This window comes from Crocodylus siamensis, chromosome 5 (assembly GCF_052110815.1).
Source record: "Crocodylus siamensis isolate JL-2025a chromosome 5, ASM5211081v1, whole genome shotgun sequence".
Classification (NCBI taxonomy): Eukaryota; Metazoa; Chordata; order Crocodylia; family Crocodylidae; genus Crocodylus; species Crocodylus siamensis.
Genome location: NC_143399.1, coordinates 95,244,413 through 95,266,704, shown reverse-complemented (window position 1 = coordinate 95,266,704; position 22,292 = coordinate 95,244,413). Strand labels below are relative to the sequence as shown.

Genomic DNA, 22,292 nt, shown 5'->3' with positions numbered 1-22,292 from the left:
TTATTTTCTCTCAGTTTTATTTTAGTTTTCTCCCTATTCACATGTGTATGCAGAAAGTATGAAAGCACACAATCATTTTTAAATAAGCCAAGACATCATCCCAACTTGCCAGGATCTAAGCACTAAGTTTGTCTGGCCTTGGATATATATTATATTTGTAGTGATATATACACCCTTTTAATGCTACAAAAAGCAATCATGCATGCATTCACACAGTTGGCAGTGCCACAAAACCACAGTTCTACAGATAGATTCCAAACACAGCCCTCTGCTCTCCTCCCTTCCTCCTCCAAGGGGGCAGGGAGGGAGAGCTGTGGGCTCCTTGGCAGCCTGATGCTATGACCAGAGGAGGGTGGCAAGGGGCCACATGGAGGGCAGGGAGTTGTCAGAGTTCTCCAGTGCTATGATCATAGAAGCACTAGCTGTCAAACACAACCTCTGATGTCTGTGGCAGGTACCCAGGACCCAGATCAGCAACTGTCCAAGACAGCTTGCCCTCTCCCCTCCTGAGAAAGGGAGGTGCCAGGCTGTCAGTGATCAACCAGCAGCTGCTGATCTCAGAGTCCCCCCATCCACCCACAGGAGTGGCAGGGGGCTCTACATGTCCCCTGCCACTATTGCAGATAGGGAGGGTGGTAGTGGCAGCGGGGGGGGAGAGGGCGGGGGGACTGGGAAGAGCAGTCTTTGCCAGCTGTTACTCCAAGTCTGGGAGCAGCAGGCTAGAGCAACAGCTACTGGCTAGTCACTGACAGCCTGCAGTTCCCTTTCCCCAGCAGGGAAGACGGTAAGCTGTCAATGACTGGGGTCACTGACAGGCCCCTACTAGGGGAAGGAGGAGCAAATGTGCAAATACCAATTCCCTGCTGGCCAGTGAGCATGCCTTTGCAGCAGCTTTGTCGTGCTCCAGCCAGCCAGCTCTCAACCTATAGATAATCTCACCTGAAACCACCCCTGAATAACAATATCTTTACATGTGTGAAGAGTAAACTCTGTGTCTCTTTCCCTATTGAGACCTGCAGGCTAGAAACTGTCAACAGCTATTCCTTAAACAAGGACACAGTCTACGTGCAACAAAACATTTTCAAAGTTTAACTACTAGCTTCCTCACACCAAAGGTACGGCTAGAAAACTAGAAATACACTGTTCAGTTCACACTATCGACATTTTCTAGCTGTATTTTTTGGTAAATCCAACTCTCGCAGATCAGTAAACAGATAAATAAACCTTAAAACAATTAGCCTTATCCCAGATTTTGATAACTAAACCTTGCTACTTCCCGTTTCTCAAAACATTGCTTCAGTTTAGACATTTTGCAAATAACAAACAAATATAATAACCAGATGAGTGAATTTTTCTGGAACTTAGCATGATGTGACAAGAGGACAAGTGAGGAATATCTCCTAGAATGACCAAACATACTTAAAATGGCATCTTAGCAAGTCAAGGGCTACCCATTAATTAAACCACAAGTATAAGATAACAAAACACCCTACAAAGTAACAGAACAGACATGGATGACTCAATAGCAAACATCTGCCAGTTAGGCAGTATCCAATTCCCTGGAGGAGAAAAACATGCTGAAGTTATCAAAACTATTAACCTAGGGATATAGATTATGCCTGTTTCTCTCTGGACTGCATTAATATGCTAGTGGTTACACATGGATTATGACCATTAATTAAAATGTTAGCAGGCCTGTGACAGGGCACTGTTTGTGCCTGCCACTTTAAGGACCGAAGCCAAGCAGCCAGCGGTGCCTGATTAAGGCAGCCATTTTAGATTCAGGGCTGCCTATATAAGCAGGGCATTTCCCTGCAGCAACATCATCTGGCTGTAAGCTTCGTGGAACACACTGGAGGTAAGGGAGGAGCTGTAGAGGATGGTCAGGCAGCTCCTGGTCCTGGGCACATCCTAAAACTGCACCGTGCTGGGAGTGGGTGGCCTGGTGGGGCTCTCAGTGGTGCAGGAACCCCCAGGAAATGCCAGGCCAGTTACCACCCCGGTGAAAGGCAGGTCGGGGCACCTTAATCCCAGCTCACATAACCAGGTGGGTTACCCCCTTGTAGGGTTCCAGGGTTCAGAAGGTGGACCCCAGTGAGAGAGTGGGGCCATAGACTCAAAAAACCTGTCTTGACATCCCCCGACTGGTCAGTGCTGGGGCCAGGACCAGAAGGGTCAAAGGGCCAGGAGCCCACTGCGAGGGATGCCCAGAGCTGAGAGTCTGGTGTTCCAACTGTCCCGGAGGTGGGGCCAGGGCCAGTAGAGCCAAAGATCCCAGGGGGACCACACCCGTAAGGGGGAAGCAGCTCAGGGAGCTATGCAACCTAGAATGAAGGTGGAATAGGCCACCTGAATGGACAGATCCAGGTGGGGTTCAAACAGTAGGATTCTGGGGCCCAGAGTGGGGCCGGTGATGTTAGTAACATCTGGATGCCATCTGTAAGGCATGGGCTGCGGTGTAGGGGAGGTATGGAGCCGCACATAGCCCCCCCTGGCATCCGGGCAAGAAATGGGCAGCTTCCTGCTTAATTAACATCAATTAATTAATTATCATCAAGGCGTGGCATGCAGTTAGCCCAGAAACAGGTGGATGGGCCACAGGGAAATTGGCTCAGAGAAGGCCCCTCTGTTACAGGGCCCAAAGCTAGGAAAAATAATTTTATGTCAAAGAAAACTCATGGGAAATTCAGTGAACACCCCTATACTACCTCGTGTAGCCCCCAAGATTTAAGGAAGAAGTTTAAATCCAACTTCATTTCAAACAAGAGCATTATTTCTTATTACACTCTTTTACAATATGTCTTACATACTGACACACTGACTTTTCCACATGACAGGGAAAGTTAAGTGTGGGAATCACTAACATTGTATCTTATTTTTTCCTCTTAAATACAGGGGTGGAAAAGTTATCATTTCTTAAATTTCTTAGTTTTTATAGAGCTGTCAAATGATTAAAAAACTGATTGCAATTAGTTGCACAATTAAAAAAAATAGTTGCAATTAATCATGGTTTTAATCACATAACTAAAAACTCAAAGTAATGCCCTGAAAAACTCAAAATTATGCCGGTACTTTGTATGGTTAGGAGGATGGATGGGGGGTATGTGTGTAGGGGGTGGGGAGAGGGAATTTGTGAAGGTGGGGGGGGCTGTGGGTCAGTGTATGTGTAGGGTATGGAGTCCAGTCATTGCACAGCAGGGTACTGTGGGTCAGAAGTAAGGGGCAGCAGCAGGGCTGGGGGGGCTGTGGCTTGGGACTGATAGGCAGACACATACAGACAGTGCACAGCAGGTAAGTCTGTGGAGGGAGAGTGGGGAGAGGTAGAGGGTGGGGAGGGCAGATCAAGGACCTTACGATGAGGGAGGGAGTGGGGTGAATGGGGTCCTGGAGCCAGGATGGGTCGCAGGACGGAGCTGCAGGTGGCTTATCCTTTCCCCAGGAGCTGTGCAATGCCATGTTGTGCCTCCCACTGCTGGGCAGGCAGGGTATGTGTGGCTAGGGTATGGTTCTGGGGGCAAAGACAGCAGTGCGCAGAGCCCCAGCCTGCAGCAGGCAGCCTACCTCTGCCCCATGCACAAATCTGGGGAGCATGTGCCCCCTATGCCTCTCCCCGGGATGCGCACAGTGGCACAGAATCATCCCCACCCTGAACAAGCTGCCTGTGGCTCCTTTCCATGACCTGCCCCCTGGTGCCCTATTTGCCCCAGCATCTGCCCCACTCCCTCCCTCACCATGGGGGGCCTCAATCTGCCCCACCGGCTCTTCCCTCTGCCCCTGCCCTTCCCCCTCCACAGACTTATTAGCACAGTGCTGCAGGTTGCAGCTACTCATGTGTGCACCCCATCTCTCTCCTGCTGCCTCTCTTGCTCTCTCCAGGTGCAACCACCTGGAGTCTACGACTGGGCTGTCTTGTGGTTCTCTATACTGCTACAGTGGGCAGCCTGGAGGTGGCGGAGAGAGGCCAGGCACCATGGGCAACTGGTGTCACCTTAGGGGGGACATGTGCCCCCCACTCCACTACCGAGTGACTGGCCAGTGATTGGGGGAGGAGGAGGTCCCCCTGAAGCCAAGCTTGCTGATTGGGGGGGGGGGGGCAAAACTTACCATCTAGTGAGTGGCTGCAGTGCTCCCAAAAGTAGCCACAGTGCTCCTGGAAGTGGAGGGGCCTATATCTGGCACTCCCACTCCCTGGCCAGTGCTCGCAGGCAGGGCACGGGCACTCCTGCCTGCCCCCCCTGCCCATCACCTAAGCAGGGAGTGTGGCTGGTCAAGGGGTGCACCGATACTCTCAGGGGGGGCACGTACGCGTTGCCACTGCTGGGCACTAACTCCAAAACCATGCATGTGATTAAAGTGTTAAAAAAAATTATTCAAGAACCAATTAAAGTGTTAGTAGCGCACATTACTGCAATTGACAGCCCTAATCTTTTTTCATTTTTTCTTCTGCAAAATTCTGATGGTTTATTCCTGCACTCCCATTGTCTGCTTCTCCACTCTATTTTGTTTCCTGAGCTGCACTTGTCTTCTGGTGCTGCCTCATTTGTAGAGAAGTTTCCTATTATTCCACTTAATTGGAAAAATCAGGCTTCTGTCACACAGTCTCCCTTTGCTCCCTTTCTGGCCTCATTCACATTGGTGCTAAAACCACATTTCCTTGGCTTCTTTTAAATCTCAGTTAAAAACAAAAAACAAAAAAGGTTAAGTTCAGTTTCCTGGTCTTAGTTGGCCTTTTCCTACATACTGACCTGTTCAGCTTTCTGGTGGAAGATAGAGGACATATCCAGTAAGGTGCTACGTTCATCCAAAGCTGCAGCAAATGCCTTCCATTCTTGTTCCAACTGGCCAGCAATCTGTTTTATTTGCTGTGAAGCATAATGGCCTGACTCAACCAGACGATTTGCCACTGACATGATGCGGTTTATGTTTACATACACATTCTGTGGTGTGGAGGGAGAGAGAAAACTATTAAAAAAAAAAACATATAAAAACTTAACTCTAGATCCATGGAACAGGCTGTTATCAGTACTGAGCTTTGACAACCAGACCAACTGTCTTACATTTACTGGTTATATTTTATTTGGTGCAAAAAGACATAGTTCCATCATCTGCAATGAAGTTAAAACATTAACAGCTGAAAATCTAACTATAGTGGGTCTTTGGGTTTTTGCAAAGTACAGTGTGTGAACCTAACAAACCCACTGTTACTTCAAAAAATCCCTCAAATAAAAGTACATTTAAAAAAAGATTCATCTTGTGTGACAGTGTAAGTGGTTGGCATTTTCTATTTACTCTGAATCTTTGCTGTGCCTGTCCATTTTATTGACCAGCTACAATGGCTAAACACACTAGATGCATCCTTCAGCTATGAAGCCTCGATCAGGATAGCGAATGGAGTGTTCAAGCTTGTGAAATGCATGTAAGGAAAAGTATTCAGATACTTAGAATTTCCCAGATGCAAAGTATGGCTGGGAAGCACTCGTTTTTTATAGCCTATCGGTATTCAGAGAACCACGCCTTAGGGAACCTATCCCATCCTCCAAATTCCAAGGGCTTACCTTCGTCTTTTTAAAAAAAAAAAAAAAAAAGGTACAGGCAGTCCTTCAACTTATGACACAATTGGTTCCTGAAAACCAAGTCTTAAGTCAAAAAGTTGCAACTTAGAATCCATTTTCCCCACAGGAAACAATGTTATAAATGGGGGACTGATTTCTGAACCAAGGCCCGATACCCTATTTTCACCAAATATAACCCAGAATTTTGTACTCAATGAATTATAGATGAGTAATATAGCTACATTAATGTATTTATACTGTAAATAGCAATCATATTGTTTTGGAAGTACTTCTTTGAGGTGACTTTGCTGGACTTTTTGCAAGGCTCTTGGTTGGACTTTTTGAAGTGTTCTTGGCTGGAGTCTTCTCAGGAGTCTTGGCTGCTTTTTTAAAGAAACTGTCCAAGGACAGATGTTCTCCAGGAAGATGGGCAATACAATGAACTTGTTTGCTGGTGTGGTGTGGCATTGGATCATGCGTTGTAAAGTCAAAACAGACATCAGAAAGTTGAAACAGGGTGTCAATTTATAAACATTCTAAGTGTGAAACAGCGTAACTTGAAATGCTGTAAGTCGAGGACTGCCTGTATCATAACTTTTCCAAATTACAAAGATAACAGCTTCCAGACTTAAAAGCACTGAACTCCAGCCAAAAATAGCAAGAGGCAGGCTTATTCGGAAACAAAAGAAAAAAACCCTTAAACAGTGGAGGGCAACCTTTTCAACAGGTATGGCACACATTAGCCCCACACCCTCCCTGAGGGCCACTACAATCTCCCTCCTCTTCCAGATCTGCTGATTTGCTTTTGCTGCCCATGATCACCAAATAACAAGTTATTTACATTCTGCATAAGTGCCTTCCCTCAATTATATTTATAGATTTCATAGACATTAGGGCTGGAAGGGACCTCGGGAGATCATTGAGTCCAGCCCCCTGCCCAAAGGGCAGGAAGTCAGCTGGGGTCATAGGATCCCAGCAAGATAAGCATCCAATTTACTCCTGAATAAATTTAATATTAAACAGCTCAGTGCAGAAGTCTTGCTCATCTATTTCTCTGAAGTCTGATACTTCTGCAAACCCAGATTAGACACAGAATTAGAATACTTCCCACTAAATTTAGTTTAGTTTATACAATCTGATGAAGTTTTCTAGCTAGATTTCCTCTCTAAACCAGCAAAGTGACTAGAGAAATAGAATTTTACAATGCATTTAAAATAATTTGTTGGAGTGGGTTCAACCTAGTTATTCAACACCTCATCTAGAACAGGCATGATTACAACACCTGAAAAGTTACTACCAGATGGCCTTGATTGAGGAAGGAAAAAATAATGATCGGAGCAAACATGGAATTTAAGTTATTCTATAATGAGCACTTCTAAGGTTGTACAGGATGAAATGTTTTTATAACCAGCTACAAGAAGTCAGCTAATTCTGTCACATTGGCTAGGCTTGAAGGAATGTCACTTCTACTACCACAACAGCCTATAATTTTAGCTGTCAAAACAGTGATGAGTAAGCAAACATTAGGTTCCAAAAGCTTAAAACGGTTTGTTGCTGGAGTCTGACAAAAAGCATAATTAAGATCACAATATCTAACTTGAAAATTTAAGTGTTCAGCTACTCACTACCATTACAGAATCAAGAACAGTAGGTTTTGTCCAAAACTTAATTTATTTTCCTTCAGCAATGCATCTTCCACCATTAAGTTATGAAAGTCCCCATATATGGGAGCCAAATTTCTATGACAAAGCAGCAACAATTATCAAGAAAACAATAAAAAGGAAATGATACTTAAGGGTCATGTCTACATGGGATACTTAACTTCGAATTAGCATATTTTACTGTGAAGTAAGCATAGAATCATAGAAGTAGGGTCGGAAGGGACCTTGTAGATCTTCAAGTCCGACCCCCTGACTGGGCAGGAGAAAAAAACTGGGCTCAAATAATCCCTACTAGGTAGGCATCAAGCCTCCTCTTAAAGACCCCCAGGGTAGGGGCCAGCACCACTTCCCTTGGAAGTTGGTTCCAGATCCTAGCCACCCTAACTGAGAAGTAGTTCTTACGGATGTCTAATTTAAACCTATTCTCCAACAACTTGTGGCCGTTATTCCTTCTTATGCCGGGGGGACTAGGGGAAACAAGGTCTCTCCCAAACCCTTCTGGTCCCCCCTAGTGAGTTTATAGATTGTCACCAGGTCCCCCCTCAACCTTCTCTTGTGAAGGCTGAACAGGTTCAGGTCCTGCAGTCTCTCACTGTAGGGTCTGCCCTGCTGTCCCCAGATCATTCAGGTGGCCCTCTCAATGCTGTCCACACCCCTCCTGAAGTGGGGCGCACAGAACTGGACACAGTATTCCAGCTGTGGCCTGACCAGTGTTGCATAGAGGGGAAAGATCACCTCCTTGGCCCTGCTAGAGATGCACCTGTGGATGCACGACAAGGTGCGGTTAGCCCTGCCAACCATGACCTCACATTGTCGGCTCATGTTCATCTTGGAGTCAATAATGACTCCAAGATCCCTTTCTGCTTCCGTGGTTTCAAGAAGCGTGTTTCCCATCTTGTAAGTGTGCTGCCGGTTACTACTGCCTAAGTGCAGCACCCAGCACTTGTCAGTATTGAAGCGCATCCTGTTTTTTCTAGCCGACCCCTGCAACCTATCCAAGTCTTGCTGCAGTCTTTCCCTCCCTACTAGGGTGCTCACCTCACCCCAAATTTTGGTATCATCAGCAAATTTAAGCAGGGTGCTTTTCACCCCGTCGTCCAAATCACTGATAAAGAGATTGAACAGCACGGGCCCAAGGACCAAGCCCTGGGGGACTCCACTGCTCACTTCTCCCCAGGTCGAATATGACCCGTTCACCACCACCCTCTGAGTGCGACCCTTCAGCCAATCTGCAATCCATCTGACTGCGTAGGCATCAATGCCAGTCACCCAATTTTTTAATGAGGATGGGGTGGGAGACTGTGTCAAAGGCCTTGCTGAAGTCCAGAAAGACTACATCCACAGCAACACCTGCATCCAATGCTTTTGTGACCTGATCATAAAAGGCAATCAGGTTGGTCTGACATGACCTGCCCCTCATGAAACCGTGCTGGCTGCCCTTGACCATCATCAATGAGGCCAGCCCATCGCAGATGCGCTCCATGATGATCTTCTCAAACAGTTTCCCTAGGTTTGAGGTAAGACTGACAGGCCTATAGTTGCCTGGGTCCTCCCTCCTCCCTTTTTTAAAGATGGGAATCATGTTGGCTATGCTTACTTTGCAGTAAACCTCCCTAAAAGTGAATACATTTTCTACCTGCAAATGCAAGTAGTAAATTTACTCAGCATTAGCAATGGCACCATAGTGCTTGTGTAGATGCCTAACTTGGAACAAAATCTGCTCCCAGTCAGCTGCCCACTAGGGGGTAGGAGATTGCTCCCTGCCCCTGAGAGCTGCCTGCTGCCAGGGAGGACTCCACCACAGAAACCCGGTGGGAATTATGTCCCCACTCCAAGCCCCTTGCTCCATGATCATGATCAGGGAGCTAGGGGTAAGAGATCCTTATCTTCCAGCTCCCACACAGCCATCGCGATTGGGGAGTGGGGACCCCAATCATATGAAATCTTTGAAATCTATGAAACCTGAGAGACCATTATCTTCTCTCAGTGCCAGCTCCACAACTGCAGGGACGATTCTAGAAGACCCCTATTTACCTTCACAACATGGAGCTGGCACTATGAGATCAGGACCTCCCAGAACCAGCTTGTGGAGTCAGTACTGGGAGATAAGTCTCCCAGCACTGGCCCCATGGTGTTTGGGCTGGGAGATGAGCAAATTCTCAGCAGCAGCCCTGAGACCATATTGCTCAGGCTGAGAGATAAGCATCTCCCTCCAGTGACCCTGTGGTTGCAAAGCTGGCACTGGGAAGCTCCCTGCTGGTGGGGGCTGGGAGCTTGTTCCCTGCCTAGCATGGGGGGGGGTGGGAAGGGGAAATGAATGGAGACTAGCTCCCCAGCCTGTGCTCACAGAGTTGGGTTGCGAACAAGCTCCCCAGCCCCTGCTCCGCATGCCTGGATGGAGACAATGTCCCCTGGCAGAAGGGAGCTTCTAGCCCCCACTCCCAGATCACGGGGCAGGGCTGGGAGCTCCCTGCATGGGGAAGGTCCCTGACTAGCCTGGAGCTGGCTGGGACCTGCACCTGACTGGGACAGTTCCCAGCCACCCCCACGCTCAGCAGGGAAGCACATGCTGCCTGGAGGTGGCTGGGAACTGTCTTGTTCTGGGCAGTCCCCAGATAGTTCTGGGCTGCACATGCAGACTTCCCTGTGCAGCCTGGGGCTGACAGGGAACTGTCCTGGTTAGGGGAACGTCCCAGCCCTGTGCCATTTGGCTGATTGAGGCATGGAGCTTGGAAAGAGCTGCCAGGGTGGGGCTGATCCCAGGCCTATGCCCTAATGCACCAATGGGGTAGCTAGCAGTGAGGTAGCTGCCCCTCCCTTTCAGCTCTTTCCACACCCTGTGCACCTGATCAGGGAGCCAGAGCCAGGAGTTTCCTGCTGTTGGGGCAGGCGGATATTCTCCCTGACCCAGCAGAAGGCAACCCCCCACCAAAGCTAGGGACAGGTGTCTCCTGGCCTGGTGCTGCCTGCCAGCTTCTCCCGGTGGTGGCAAGGATGCATTGCAGGGCTACAGAGACCTTGGAGCAGATCTGCTCCATAATCCTTGCATGTGTAGACACATACTGCACAGTAAGAGTTTTTGGGTATTTTACTGCACTGTAAATCTAGGCTAGAGTAAATATATTTGTAGGTGCACCCAAGGAAAGCAAAACTCTCAAACTACTGAAATATAAAGACTGCTAGAAGGACGTTAATGGACTGAACAGGACAACTATCTACATACATCATGAATATTAACTGAAAACTAGCACGTAGTTTTCCAATACCTGAATTTGTTTTTTCATTGCTTTGTCCAAAGATCAATTATTTTACTAATTGCTTGGATCCTTCAGCAGGATTTCAATCAAAATGCAATAACTGTAAGTTAAAAATTGTTAAACATTTCAGCAAGAAAGCATTTAGTCAGTCATTGCAATATAGTATTTTCACATCAACTGATCAGCAGTTTCCAAATGAGGAGAAAGACTGTGCAGTTACACTGTTTCAGGGGTTTACATTCCATTCTAACTGTAAATTTAGTAAGAGAGCAGTAAAGAGTAAAAAAACAAAAAATCTGCAACAAGCAAATAAACCCTCCGCATCAACAATATGCAACAGGACAGCATTTTGCCAAAAAATACAATCTCAATCACAATGCCCTTTAGTCAAGACTCATCTTAGTAGAATACAAAAGTATGATCAAATGCTTATTTACTAGTTTTGAAATACCTAATATCTTCCAGAGTATTGCAGGTGTGTATGTCTGCATGGATACACATATTCCCCAGCATGGCAAAGGGCAGAAAGTTGAAATAAACAAGCCATGATACAGGCAGACTGCGGTGCAGTATGCATCATCCTTTGGCACGTGGCTTATTTTGCTAGAGGACAAATACACAGGAGAAACAGGTGACAGCCTGTCAGTTGAACTCAGTTTCTCTGTAGTGCTTTACAGTAACCAATGGGCAGTAGTACTGAAGGTGCAATTTTAGACTTCTTTAGTACACAGGCTCAAAAACGGGAGCTAGTATTCCCTGATATAGGGAGTACATTAAGCATTTATCCTTAGAAGGTCACTAAGATCATCATCACTGCATTTCTACTTATAGTTTCAATGTTTAAATTTAATATATTTTTAAAAAATCTGAGATAGGCCATTGGCCCTGGTTTTTCCAAGCTATTATACTCTACCCAGCACATACAGATAATAATTGGACAGTTTTTGACAATCTACAAAGGACTTACTTGGAGAGTTCTTCAAAGATCCTTTTCGTTCTGAGAAGAAGACACAATTGCGTTCTTCAGCCTGGGAACCCAACAAGCTTAAAAATGTAGAGATGGAAGGGACCTAAGAGGCTACATCCAACTGAGTGTATTAGACCATCTCTGACAGATGCCTCTAAAATATTTTCTTAGCCTCAAATGACAAGGGTTCTGCCACCTCCCTAAGCAACCTGTTATAATACTTTTACAGTCTTAATGAGTAGAAAGCTGTTCGTAATACCCAACCTAAACCTCTCTGGCTGCTATCGCTCTTCTCCTACCCATGCATGACATGAATATCAAATGACCCCTGGGGTTACACACTTTTTTAAAATAAATTAAAAGTTACTTTTAAAGAGGTCTGCTTTGAATTATTCTGTTCTATCCAATCTTCTTTATTCACATTAAGCAAACAATTCTTTCTTCCAATTCATGTTTTCTACCCTCTTTATTTTTACTGTGGTCCTTTAGATTCTAACCAATTTGCCTACATTTTCAGGCACAGCACCCAAAGAGGATGTTGTATTACAGCTGAGGCCTTGGTAGCATCCAGTAATGCAGAAGACCCATTACCTCTTATGACTCGCATACAACCTTCCTGTTAAAGTATTTCACAACAAAATCTGGCTTTGTCTTGTCTTTCACTCAACATCCCACTGTTCATTCATTTAATCTGTCATCCACAATAAGCCTCCAATCCTTTTCAGCCATTCTAATGGCCAGATAATTCCCATTTTGTATTTTTTACATATCTCCTTTCTAAGTGAAGCACTGAATGCTGGTCTTCACCGCCTTTTTCATTTTAAGTACTTTCATCATTGCTTAGCATAATTACTGTACTCATACAAAAAAAGAAAGAAAAGAAAAAGAACCCCCAACAAAAAATATAATTGTGCTGGATCCAGAAGATACCTCTGAGGGACCCCACTGTAGTAAGGTATATCGCATTTGCTACTTGCCCCTTTTTTATGAGACAGGTGATCTTCCCAAGAGAAGAAATTGACAAGAGGAGCATTTTACAAAAGAGACTGCCTAGCCGCAAATGATTAAGCATATGAGGTGTAATAAGAAGTCTAGTCCAATACTGAATTTGCATTTGGACTTTTAAAAGCATAGCAACTCAAAAAAAGAAGACCCCCCCCTTGCTTAAGATGCACCCCAGTTTAAAACTAAAAGTACAGCTCTTGCTGAAACTTCAGAAGAAACCATAGAGAACTTTAAATTCAGATGTGGCGTATTACCATATTTACTCAAATCCAAGATGTCCCTGAATTTAAGATGACTCCCCAACAATTAGATACTATATATGGAAAGATTATAGATTTGATACAATTTTCCAGGTACAGAATCTTAAGCATCAGAAAGTAGTCTTAAATTCATTCCCTACCACCAACTGCTACAGCAGAGAAAGCAGTGGCTGGGAGGTCAGGTAGCCCCTTTGCTCACTATTCCCTCCCTTCTTCCCCTTTCAATTTTCCTGCCACCCCCCACCACCTAAGCCCAGCTCCCCACTGCCTTCCTCTCCCACCAGCCACTCTCATCGCTGCCTCTTCCGCTTTCCACCCCACCCTTACTATCAGAAGCTGCTTGGACTCTATTCCTCCCAGGAGCGCAGCACATGAAAGTGCAGCTCCTGCTGGGCCACAAAACAACATTAGTGCTGCTGATTGGCCAGGCAGAGGACAGAATTCCATGCGCACTGTGCTGGGAGTCAATACGGCCCCAACCCAAGCTGGAGCTGAGCTGGGCCAGACAGTAAAGGGGGAGAATGGGGCAGAAGCCGGAGAGAGCAAGCAGAGCGGGGAGCAGGAGGCGGCTGTGGGTCTGACTCCGGCCTCAACCTGGGCTCAGGGCCAGAATCCAAGCCTTACCAGCTACTCCCCTCCCTCTACTTTATATGCGAATCTAAGGCTTTCCCCTTATGCTGATGGGGAGGGGCACCTTAGATTCAAGTAAATATGGTAAGTCAAGTCTCAAGTTATCAAATTAGTTAGAGAAATATTAGAACTAAAAAGAAATTCACATGGTGTGGGGAGGAGTATTTAAAAAATAAAAATCACTCTAAAATGTTCAGCTGCTTTTACCTCATTTAACCTCACTTGTATTTTGTGCCAGCCTCTCCAGTGGCATCTGGACAGATTTGATCCAAGCAAGTATCACTTCTCCAGTGAAAGTTAAGGCTGTTTGTCCTCTGGCATCTGTAGCACATAGTACTTACTAGAGTTTGAAGCTTTTTAAACACTTAGGGAGTGCTTAGTTCTAGGATTAACACATTATCAACAGTGACTGCTACAGAGCACAATTTAGGCACATGTATCATACCCTACTCTAACAGGAAACCAGGTTTTCTTTACTCACTCCGGATCAACTGAAGATTCTTGGGCCACAGTTGTAAAGCACTTACTATGGCTTTCGGTATTATCTCAGGAAATCATTGCCCAGAGTTAATAAACTGTGTCCTGCCCATTCTGTCCACTGTAGCAGTGCTTTGACATGTTGTTCTGATGCTCAGAAAAAAAATCTAACATATATACATGCAGTATTTGTTGTGCTGCAAAGAACAACTCAATGGTTGTCAAATTTATTCATCTGTAGATTAACTGGAGGCCATATGCCCATAGGTCACAGAAGTTTAACTAAATTTCAAATTAATATCTTTTCTTTATAACAGCAAACACACTTTCCCCTGAAAAACAAACACTGGCCACTTTGTGAATGTCACTCATTTTCCATCTTCATTAGGCAACACTGAATTCATGCACTTTTCATGAATCTAGCATTTTCGACACTGCTGGAAGCAGCTTATGTTTTGGCTGGAGTTTTCTATTTACTCTAACATTCAGCTGTGCTTCTCCATTTTTCTGGCCATTTATATTGGCTAAACTCATTGGATGCATCCTTTAGCTGTGAAGCAAAAGGCTGCATCCAGGGAATGGAGTTTTCAAGCTTATTATGATTTAAAGCCCTACAGCTGAAATACCTTGCAAAACTTATATCAAGAAAAAAAAAAGCCAGGGGGAAGGGGGAATGTCAAGATTTTAAGAAAGAGACTCTAGAGATTTCAAAAACATTTACAGAAATACACTGTATGGACAAGCCTATTTTCTTTTAGATTCACAGATTTCTACCTTTTATCTAAGTTATATTACTTGAATGTCAAAAAAAATTGCACATGCAAACGCTTTTTACATCTAGCAGTTGTTCACCATCCTTCTTTACCCATGCTTTCATGCAAATAAAGTGAACAATCAGTTAGTGGAAAGGCTCATTCCAAAACCAAAACCCCTGGTTTTAGAATTCTTACCACACACTATTTTATTAACAAGCTCAAAGTGGACACTGACATTTTTTACTAGATCATTTATTGTCTACTTATGAAGCTTGTGACATTTCTAAAAACTAAGTATAAGCAGAGCTCACTATAACTAAAAGTTGCTTGGTATTATCCATTTAAAAAACCCATTTTCTATTGCTTGGTACTTCAGCAAATTTAAGTTGTATGGGCTGAAATTTTTCATGTCTGCTTTAAGACAGCTTTCATCTGAAGTTCCTTTCAATATATTTTGGTCATTTCCCAAAAAAGAAGGAAGTAATATATATTTTGTCCCTTACAAAAAACAAACTTTCTGCTGCTTTCCTGACAAGCACTAAGCCTTTTTGCTTCAGACCAAGGGCTCTGGAAATGGGTATCAGAAAAAAAACAAGAGCTGACATTCTCTTCCAGGTTTGAGGTCAGAAGGTTAAACTCATCCCAGGATTTCATTTGCATTGAGCACATTAGAGTCCAGAGCTGCAGAAATGGAGCCACTCCTTGGCAACTGCTACCCTATATGCCTTCATGACTCATTTTGCCTCCCTCCAGCACCCAAGGGAAGGAAGCAGTCCATTTTTAAAAAGCAAAAGGTAAACATGAAACAAGGGTATGTAGGCTGGGTCAGGCAGACCTAAATGATACAGGAGATTAAACCAACGGAGTAAAAAGTGTGGAATTATATTTGAAATCTCAAGTACTTACACCACTCCTCTGGTGTCAATGAATTATCTACAAAGTTTGCTAATCAAGTGAATCTCTCATCCTCCCCTGCCCCAAAATGCTTTTCCACACAAAGATAAATAACCTTCTCATAGCATTCACTCCATTTATCTCACTGCCAGAGGTCTGTGTAGTGGAACTAAAGGGTCCCACCCTCTTTGGTAAAGCCAGGTGAGTATCAATATGATGCCACATAACAGAAGATCCCACATCAATGTTCACCATATAAGATGAAAAACATAATTAAATTCTTTTCATACCAGTTTCAGGAAAAACGATGTGTACTAATCTCCCATTTTTCCACCTTAAAAACATTTTATATGCTCCTGAAGATAAACAAACAAGGTAACTTTGGCAGACCCACCATATCCAATAAGCAGGTAACAGCAGAAGTTCACTAACAGCTAACTAAGATACTGAAAACAGTAAAAATCTCATACAAAAGGGGGGTGGGGGGAATGTTTATTTTTTTTTGTCGTGGCAGGAATTACAAATAGTCTTTAAAAGAGTATGGATTGCTAACAATGAGGTGACAGGCTTCTTCACTGAGTTAGGGTATTTCTCTTTGGTGCGCATGCCCAAGTTCGAGTTCAGAGCCAATTCTACCCATAAAAATGGACCTTACTATTAAGGCTCAAATTGAAGAGTCAAAAGCAGTACCTACATGGGCACTTACACACATGCAGGGACCCTGCTCTGACGCACTGGAAATCCAGTGTGTTGAAGCACACTCTATTAATCGAGCCTGCTGGAGCACTTAAAATTGACGCACTCTGGCAGCCTCATGCATCATGTGCATCAATGGTGCAGCACACCTCCACACTGAGAAAATGGCAGTGGTGTGCTTTGAACTAAAACACATTTGATGTGCTTTACTTCAAAGCGCATCACCACCATTTTCTTAGTGTGGAGGCACGCTGTGCCTCTCATACATGTGCTGCAGATGCGACACCAGGTGCTTTTTATTATATGATTCGATGAATTAGCATGGCTCACTAAATAAAATCACCCAGAGCCCTAAAATTCTACTACTAAAAGGTTAATTATGCCTGCTAGAAAGGTGTTAAAAAACAACCAAACCCTACTCATAACCTGCCTGCTGGTCTTTCAAAGCTGCTCACAAACAACATTATACTAATAGAATACAAGTATAAATTGCACCAAGAAATAAGCAGCATTTAAGCATTATTCTCCAAGTTGCTTCCTTTCTTACCATACAGTTCATGGCAAAGTGATTGTGCTGTGTCTGAAGCTCCATGGCATGAGGATGACTGGTTCCAATCTCTGTGTAACTGTTCAGAAACAGACCCTTGTTGTGTGTGATCCAGTCGAACATCTACAAGAAAATAATATGGTGAGCCCATTCTGTACAATTACAGGGCACAATTTTTTTTCTCTCTGATGTCAAGAGACACACAGGAGTTAAAGCAACTGAATTGAAGCTGAAGTCTTTTGGTTATTCCGGTTACTTTATTCCTCCCCACTTACAGGCATTGTCAAAGTCTTCCTTTTGTACTTCAAGTTCCATTCCTCTCTCCTCCATTAAGTTGCAAAAAAGTCTATTTTACTGTGTCAGAACAACATGGAAAAAGCCCTCTCCAGCTGCAGCATAAAAGGATGTGGTTATTAACTATGAAATGAAGCCACACTCATGGCCCACTAGATTTCTAAATTTCTAATCCTTTAAGTTACAGTGAACTGGCAGGTTTCAAATGAAGTAATTCAATAAAAAAAAAGGGAACAAAAACCTAATTGGGCCTAATAACAAGTAAGTGGTGCAATTACCTTCAGATGTGGTCATTTTTTAAAACTAAAAACGTAGTTGTAGCTTAAAACATATCCTGTTACAACAGAATTTAGATTTTTCTGTGCTCTGCCATAGCTCTTACTGGCAAAAATAGTTATAAAATTCTGCAGTACAGCAAAGGATGAGGATTTCAAACAAACATTTAGGAGTCAAGAGCATTCTGTGTTATTTAGATGTTCCATATAAGTATGCAATATTTAAATATGTATAATACATGCAAAAATAATCCTCGTCTCTTGGAGACTACTATTATTTTGTCAGTGCAAATGGTATGTAAGAGAACAAGCATCACAGACATTTGTTTCTCTGCTCTGCTTTTCAAACTCCTTCAGCTGAATGAGATCTTTCAGCACATATATCAGAACATCACCACCAACTACAGAACTCCATTTCAACTGGATACAAAATAAGTTACAAAAAAAAAATCTGTCCTGACAACAGGAGTTGAGAGCCAAAACAGTGATAAATGTGATGGCAGCTCAGACACTTGAGGCAAGACAGACTACTCGAAGGAACAACCTTAAATCCTCCTAATAGTTAAGGCCTTGCCTAGACTGGTGGTCTAAGATCTGTATATTACAATGATGATAAATATATTGGGACACCTTTTCTAAATAAAGTGTTTATAAATTTAAGGTTTAATTTGGCTAGTTTAGTACATTAGTTTAGCCTGTCTTGTTGGCAGTCAACCTAAAAAAGAGCCATTATATAAGCTATCTGATACTAATACAAACTCTGCCTTCTACACTAGACAAAACTGAGGGTAACAAAATTGTTACCAATCAGGGTGGATAACCAGTATTAAAAACAACCCAACTATAAAGAGCTGGACCTGTTTCAATTAAACCTTTCAAAGAATTTATAAAACACAAAAAATATTCCTTTTAGCTATGCAAGTAATATTAAGGACTGAACTCTGAGCCAATTGTCTAAATATGTAAATAAAATTTTGTTAACTACCATTTACAGAACTGTTTATCTGCAGCTTTCCAAGTCAGTCAGTTGGGGGAGAAAAAAGAAGAGGTAGAACCCAGCCAGTTAGGGTATCCCACACATTACCTCTTCCTTCATGTACTCTCAATTTCAAACTAAACAAGCAGGCATTTTAGAAGCTCATCAAGGCTTCCAGTCCCACAAAGATGAGATTAATCGTTTTAAAGGGAAGATATTTTTGGAAGGGCTTACCAGAAGATTATCCGAAGAATCATATTTTTAAAATAAAATTCAGGGTTAAACTAGTTTGGTCAAATCACCTTTGAGTCATACTTTTCAGACAAGTCTTATTGTTACATGCACTAATGTGCATCTTGTGGATTTAAAAAAGAGCTGTTTTTGCATTTAATCATTTTCCTTTTGCCACAGACCATCAAGATTATGTCAAGCAAGCATGTTTAGCTAATCATTTTAGGAACAGTTCCAAAAGCCACAACATCGCCACCTCCTAGCCTGGAAAATTAGTTATGCCATCCCTAGAAAGAAGCTTGCATTCTCTATCCAGTAAACGCTTTTTTATCCAGCATGTTAGTTGACAGCAGCTTGTAGAAACTGAAATTCAAGTCTCCTGATGGAGAATTACCCCCACTGAAAGCTACAATGAATTTTTCATAATTTACTTGTTTTTCTAGGAGAATGAATGTGATGGGCAAGGATCCTGGTTTTCTCTGATTAATCAGAGAATTTGCAATTTTTAAAAGCCAAAATCCATGATAAAAATTAAAGGCCCCCCCCTACAACCCCTCCCAGCACTGCTGGTACCCCACACTCCCCCCCAGTTTCAACAGCCCTCCTGATGCCCCACGCAACAGCCCCCCAGACAGGCAGACACAGACAGACACTGACACTCACCCCAGCAGACGTGTGTGTGTGTGTGTGTGTGTGTGTGTGTGTGTGTGTGTGTGTGTGTGGGGTGGAAGGGGCGGGGCAGATCACGAAGTGGGGAGTATGCCCCTGTACCCACTCCCAGAAGCAGGGCCAGGGGGTGAGAGCAGGGGTGCCACTCTGTGGGCCACACACATGCCAGCTGGCCTGATAGGAGGCTCACACATGGAGGCCACCACTTCAACTCTGCCCTGCTCTACCATCCCATGGCCACCTGCATGGTTTTGTGGACAAGTGGCACAGAGCACAGCAACAGCAGTGCGGTGGCAACCACCATGTGCAGAGCTGTGGAGCTGGCTGCCAGGTGGCTGCTGTGTGGCAGCAGCAGTGTGGTGGTGGCCAGGTGGCACGCAGACATCCCCACCACCACCCTGTGCTGCTGCCACAAAGCTGCAAGCATGGCTCCACAGCAGCAGTGGGAGGTTTTGTAGGCAGTGGCAGTCACCGCAGTCACAGGTGGCCACTGCCACTTACCTGTGGGGCCGCCTGTGCCAGCACTGAATGCTGCTGGCTACAAAACCACCTGCTGCAACCACAGAGCCATGCTCGGAGCTCTGCGGCCGGCGGCAGCAACACAGTACGGTGCGGGGTGGTGGTGGCCGGGTAGCACACAGCTATTCTCATTCCCCACTGCCCCCTGCCGCTGCCGCCAGATGCACAGCTCTGGGCACGGCTCCATGGTGGCAGCGGGGGATTTGGAGGCACAGGCGGGTGGTGACTGCCGCTGCCTATGAAACCTTCCGCTACTGCCGTGCCCGGAGCTGTGCAGCCGGCAGCAGTGGTGCAGCACAGGGTGGTGGTGGGGATGGCTGTGCACCACCTGGCCACCACCAAGCTGCCGCCTGGAGGCGGCCACAACGTGGCGGCAGCAGGAGATTTTGTAGGCAGTGTTTGTCACTGCCGTCACGGGCCTCCAGGTAAGCGGCAGCGGCTGCCATGTGTGAGCTCCCCCCCCGTGCCCCCATCCCTCGCTGTGGCTGCAAATCCAGCCACAGAGCCATGCTCTGGCTGCATACCAGCCTCCCTCTCCCCCTCCCCATGGCAGGTGGCCAGTGTGTGGCCTGCACATGGCGGGCACCACCACACAGTATCCTGCATTGCTTTCCTGAAAAGCTCCCCAAAAAGGGACACCCCTGCCCTCACCCCCTGGCCCTGCTCCCAGCTGCAGTGTGCCACCTGGGGCCGGCAGCACCCCCACTCCCTCAGCCCCTAACCATCTTCCCCAGCCCTGCCCCACAGTCCCACTTACCTCCATGCTCCAGGGGCAAAGGGCGAGTCTGAGCCGGAGCCCAGCTTTGGCTGCCTCAGAGGCTCAGGCCCTGCCTTCCCCACTCTCCCTCTGGCCAGGGCTGGGGGTTTCCCGCCCTTGCAGGCTGGAGCTGTGCCAGCCTGCAAGAGCTCTTTGCAAAAGTGGAGAATCTGCGGATTTCTCTGCTAAAGAGAGAAATCCGTGTTTTCTCTGATAAAAGCAGGGAATCCATGGCTTTCTCCATTTTTCCATGAGAAATGGAAAACCCAGATCCCTGGTGATGAGTTTGCCACCCATGCTCTATCACAATCTAAGTGCACAGAATTTTTGCAGGATTTGTCAATCTTTATATTTCTGAGGTTCTTTTTCTGACATGACTTCTGTCTTATTCAGTGTTTAGCCTGGAACTCCCAATTCATGCATCAATACAGACATCTCCCCCACCTCCCCCAACCGCTTCCATCTTATATCTTTCTTGTATTGAGAAAGAGATATTCAACAGGAAGCCAAGACAGTACATAGTCATTTGTATTCATCCAGATGCAGCAGCAGGACAAGTTAAGTGTGCACATTCATTTAGTGCTAGCAAAACCATTGTTACAAAATAAACTTACTGAATCTCAAGTCACTCAGAATTCAAGTCCCTGCCAGTTATAGTTAATCAGGAGCTCTACAACCACAAATCACCACATTTCTAATACATCAGCAACAGAGTTAAGAAAATACAAACACCTACTATACAACAAAATACCCTTACTGGAAAGCAGCATTTAGTAGATTTTAAAACACAAACTAAGTCCCCTCCCACCCTTTTTCTGGCATTTCTTTTATACGAGATGAGACCAGCCTTAGTTGCTTGGAAAGGATGGTGCCTCCTTGGTGCCCCAGCTCCCCAGTCCTTTACCTTTTCAGCATCCTGCTCAAACAGCCTGAGCTGAAAACATTGGTCCAATTTCACTTTCCGCACATGCCACATCTGATGCAGATGCTGTCGTGTCGAGTGCAGCCGGTCCAGCATGGTTGATACTTTGGGTAAAAGGTTTTGCAAGTCTGCATTCCCTGACCCAGAGTTCTTTTTGGGAAAACTCTCACTGCTCTGTATCCGCTGGAGTAACTTTTGTCCTTCCACATCAAGATCCTCAATAGGGGCCTTAATGACCTTCTTCTTTAGTTGTGAATGTTCTTCAATCATATTTCGAGCACCCTCCAAGTCCTGAGGCAATTCTTGTTTTGAGAGTATATCCTGCAGTTCCTCTAATCGTGAGAGCATGTGGGTTGCATTGCTAATGTAGTCCTCAAAGGCAACTCTGATATCAATCCATTCCTCGTGGTTATATTCCAAGCAGCCATCAAATTCTGGAGTTAGCTGAGAAGGGTCAACTACTTTGGTAAGGCCTTCCAGAGATACCATATTAGTCTGCAGCAAAAAAAGGATGCATACTGTGGTGATATAATAACCAGTGGCATAACTGGATGTGGACAAAGAGGGGCACCCACCCCAGGCACCATGTTAGCAAGGCCGCCAGAATCACCCCCAACCCTTGTGGAATCTGTGCCTCGGCAACATTTTCATGCCGGGAACTTCAAAATTGACTCATGCTGCTGCCATTTTAAGAGAAACACCCGAGACAGGCAGAGCAGTTACCTGGCAGCAGCAGCTCTGCTGGGACCTGCCTCCGCTCTCAGGACATTCTTATACATGTAAGTGCCGCAGCACCGGGCGCTTTGAAAAGCACCCAGCGCTGGGACATTAGCAGTTGTGTCAGTGGCAAAATGTGCATCAGCGCTGAGAAAATGGCAGTGGTATGCTTTGAACTAAAACACGATGAGATGCTTTAGTTAAAAAAAATGGATCACCACCATTTTCTGT

The 22,292-nt window shown here is 45.0% G+C and overlaps 1 protein-coding gene across 4 annotated transcripts in view; it reads right to left on the bottom strand.

Annotated features, from left to right (window-relative positions):
* TRIO (trio Rho guanine nucleotide exchange factor) overlaps positions 1 to 22,292 on the bottom strand; it is a 394,215-nt gene that overhangs the window by 226,216 nt on the left and 145,707 nt on the right. For all 4 annotated transcript variants that reach the window (XR_016442705.1, XM_090049848.1, XM_090049849.1 and 1 more), the window contains 3 exons: positions 21,327 to 21,839; positions 16,702 to 16,824; positions 4,746 to 4,937 (listed from right to left, as the gene is read on the bottom strand). Coding sequence is in view for 3 of the 4 variants with exons in the window: in XM_090049848.1 (XP_089905974.1) it covers positions 4,746 to 4,937; positions 16,702 to 16,824; positions 21,327 to 21,839 (828 nt within the window). In the remaining variant the exon portion in view is untranslated. The remainder of the gene's footprint in view (positions 1 to 4,745; positions 4,938 to 16,701; positions 16,825 to 21,326; positions 21,840 to 22,292) is intronic.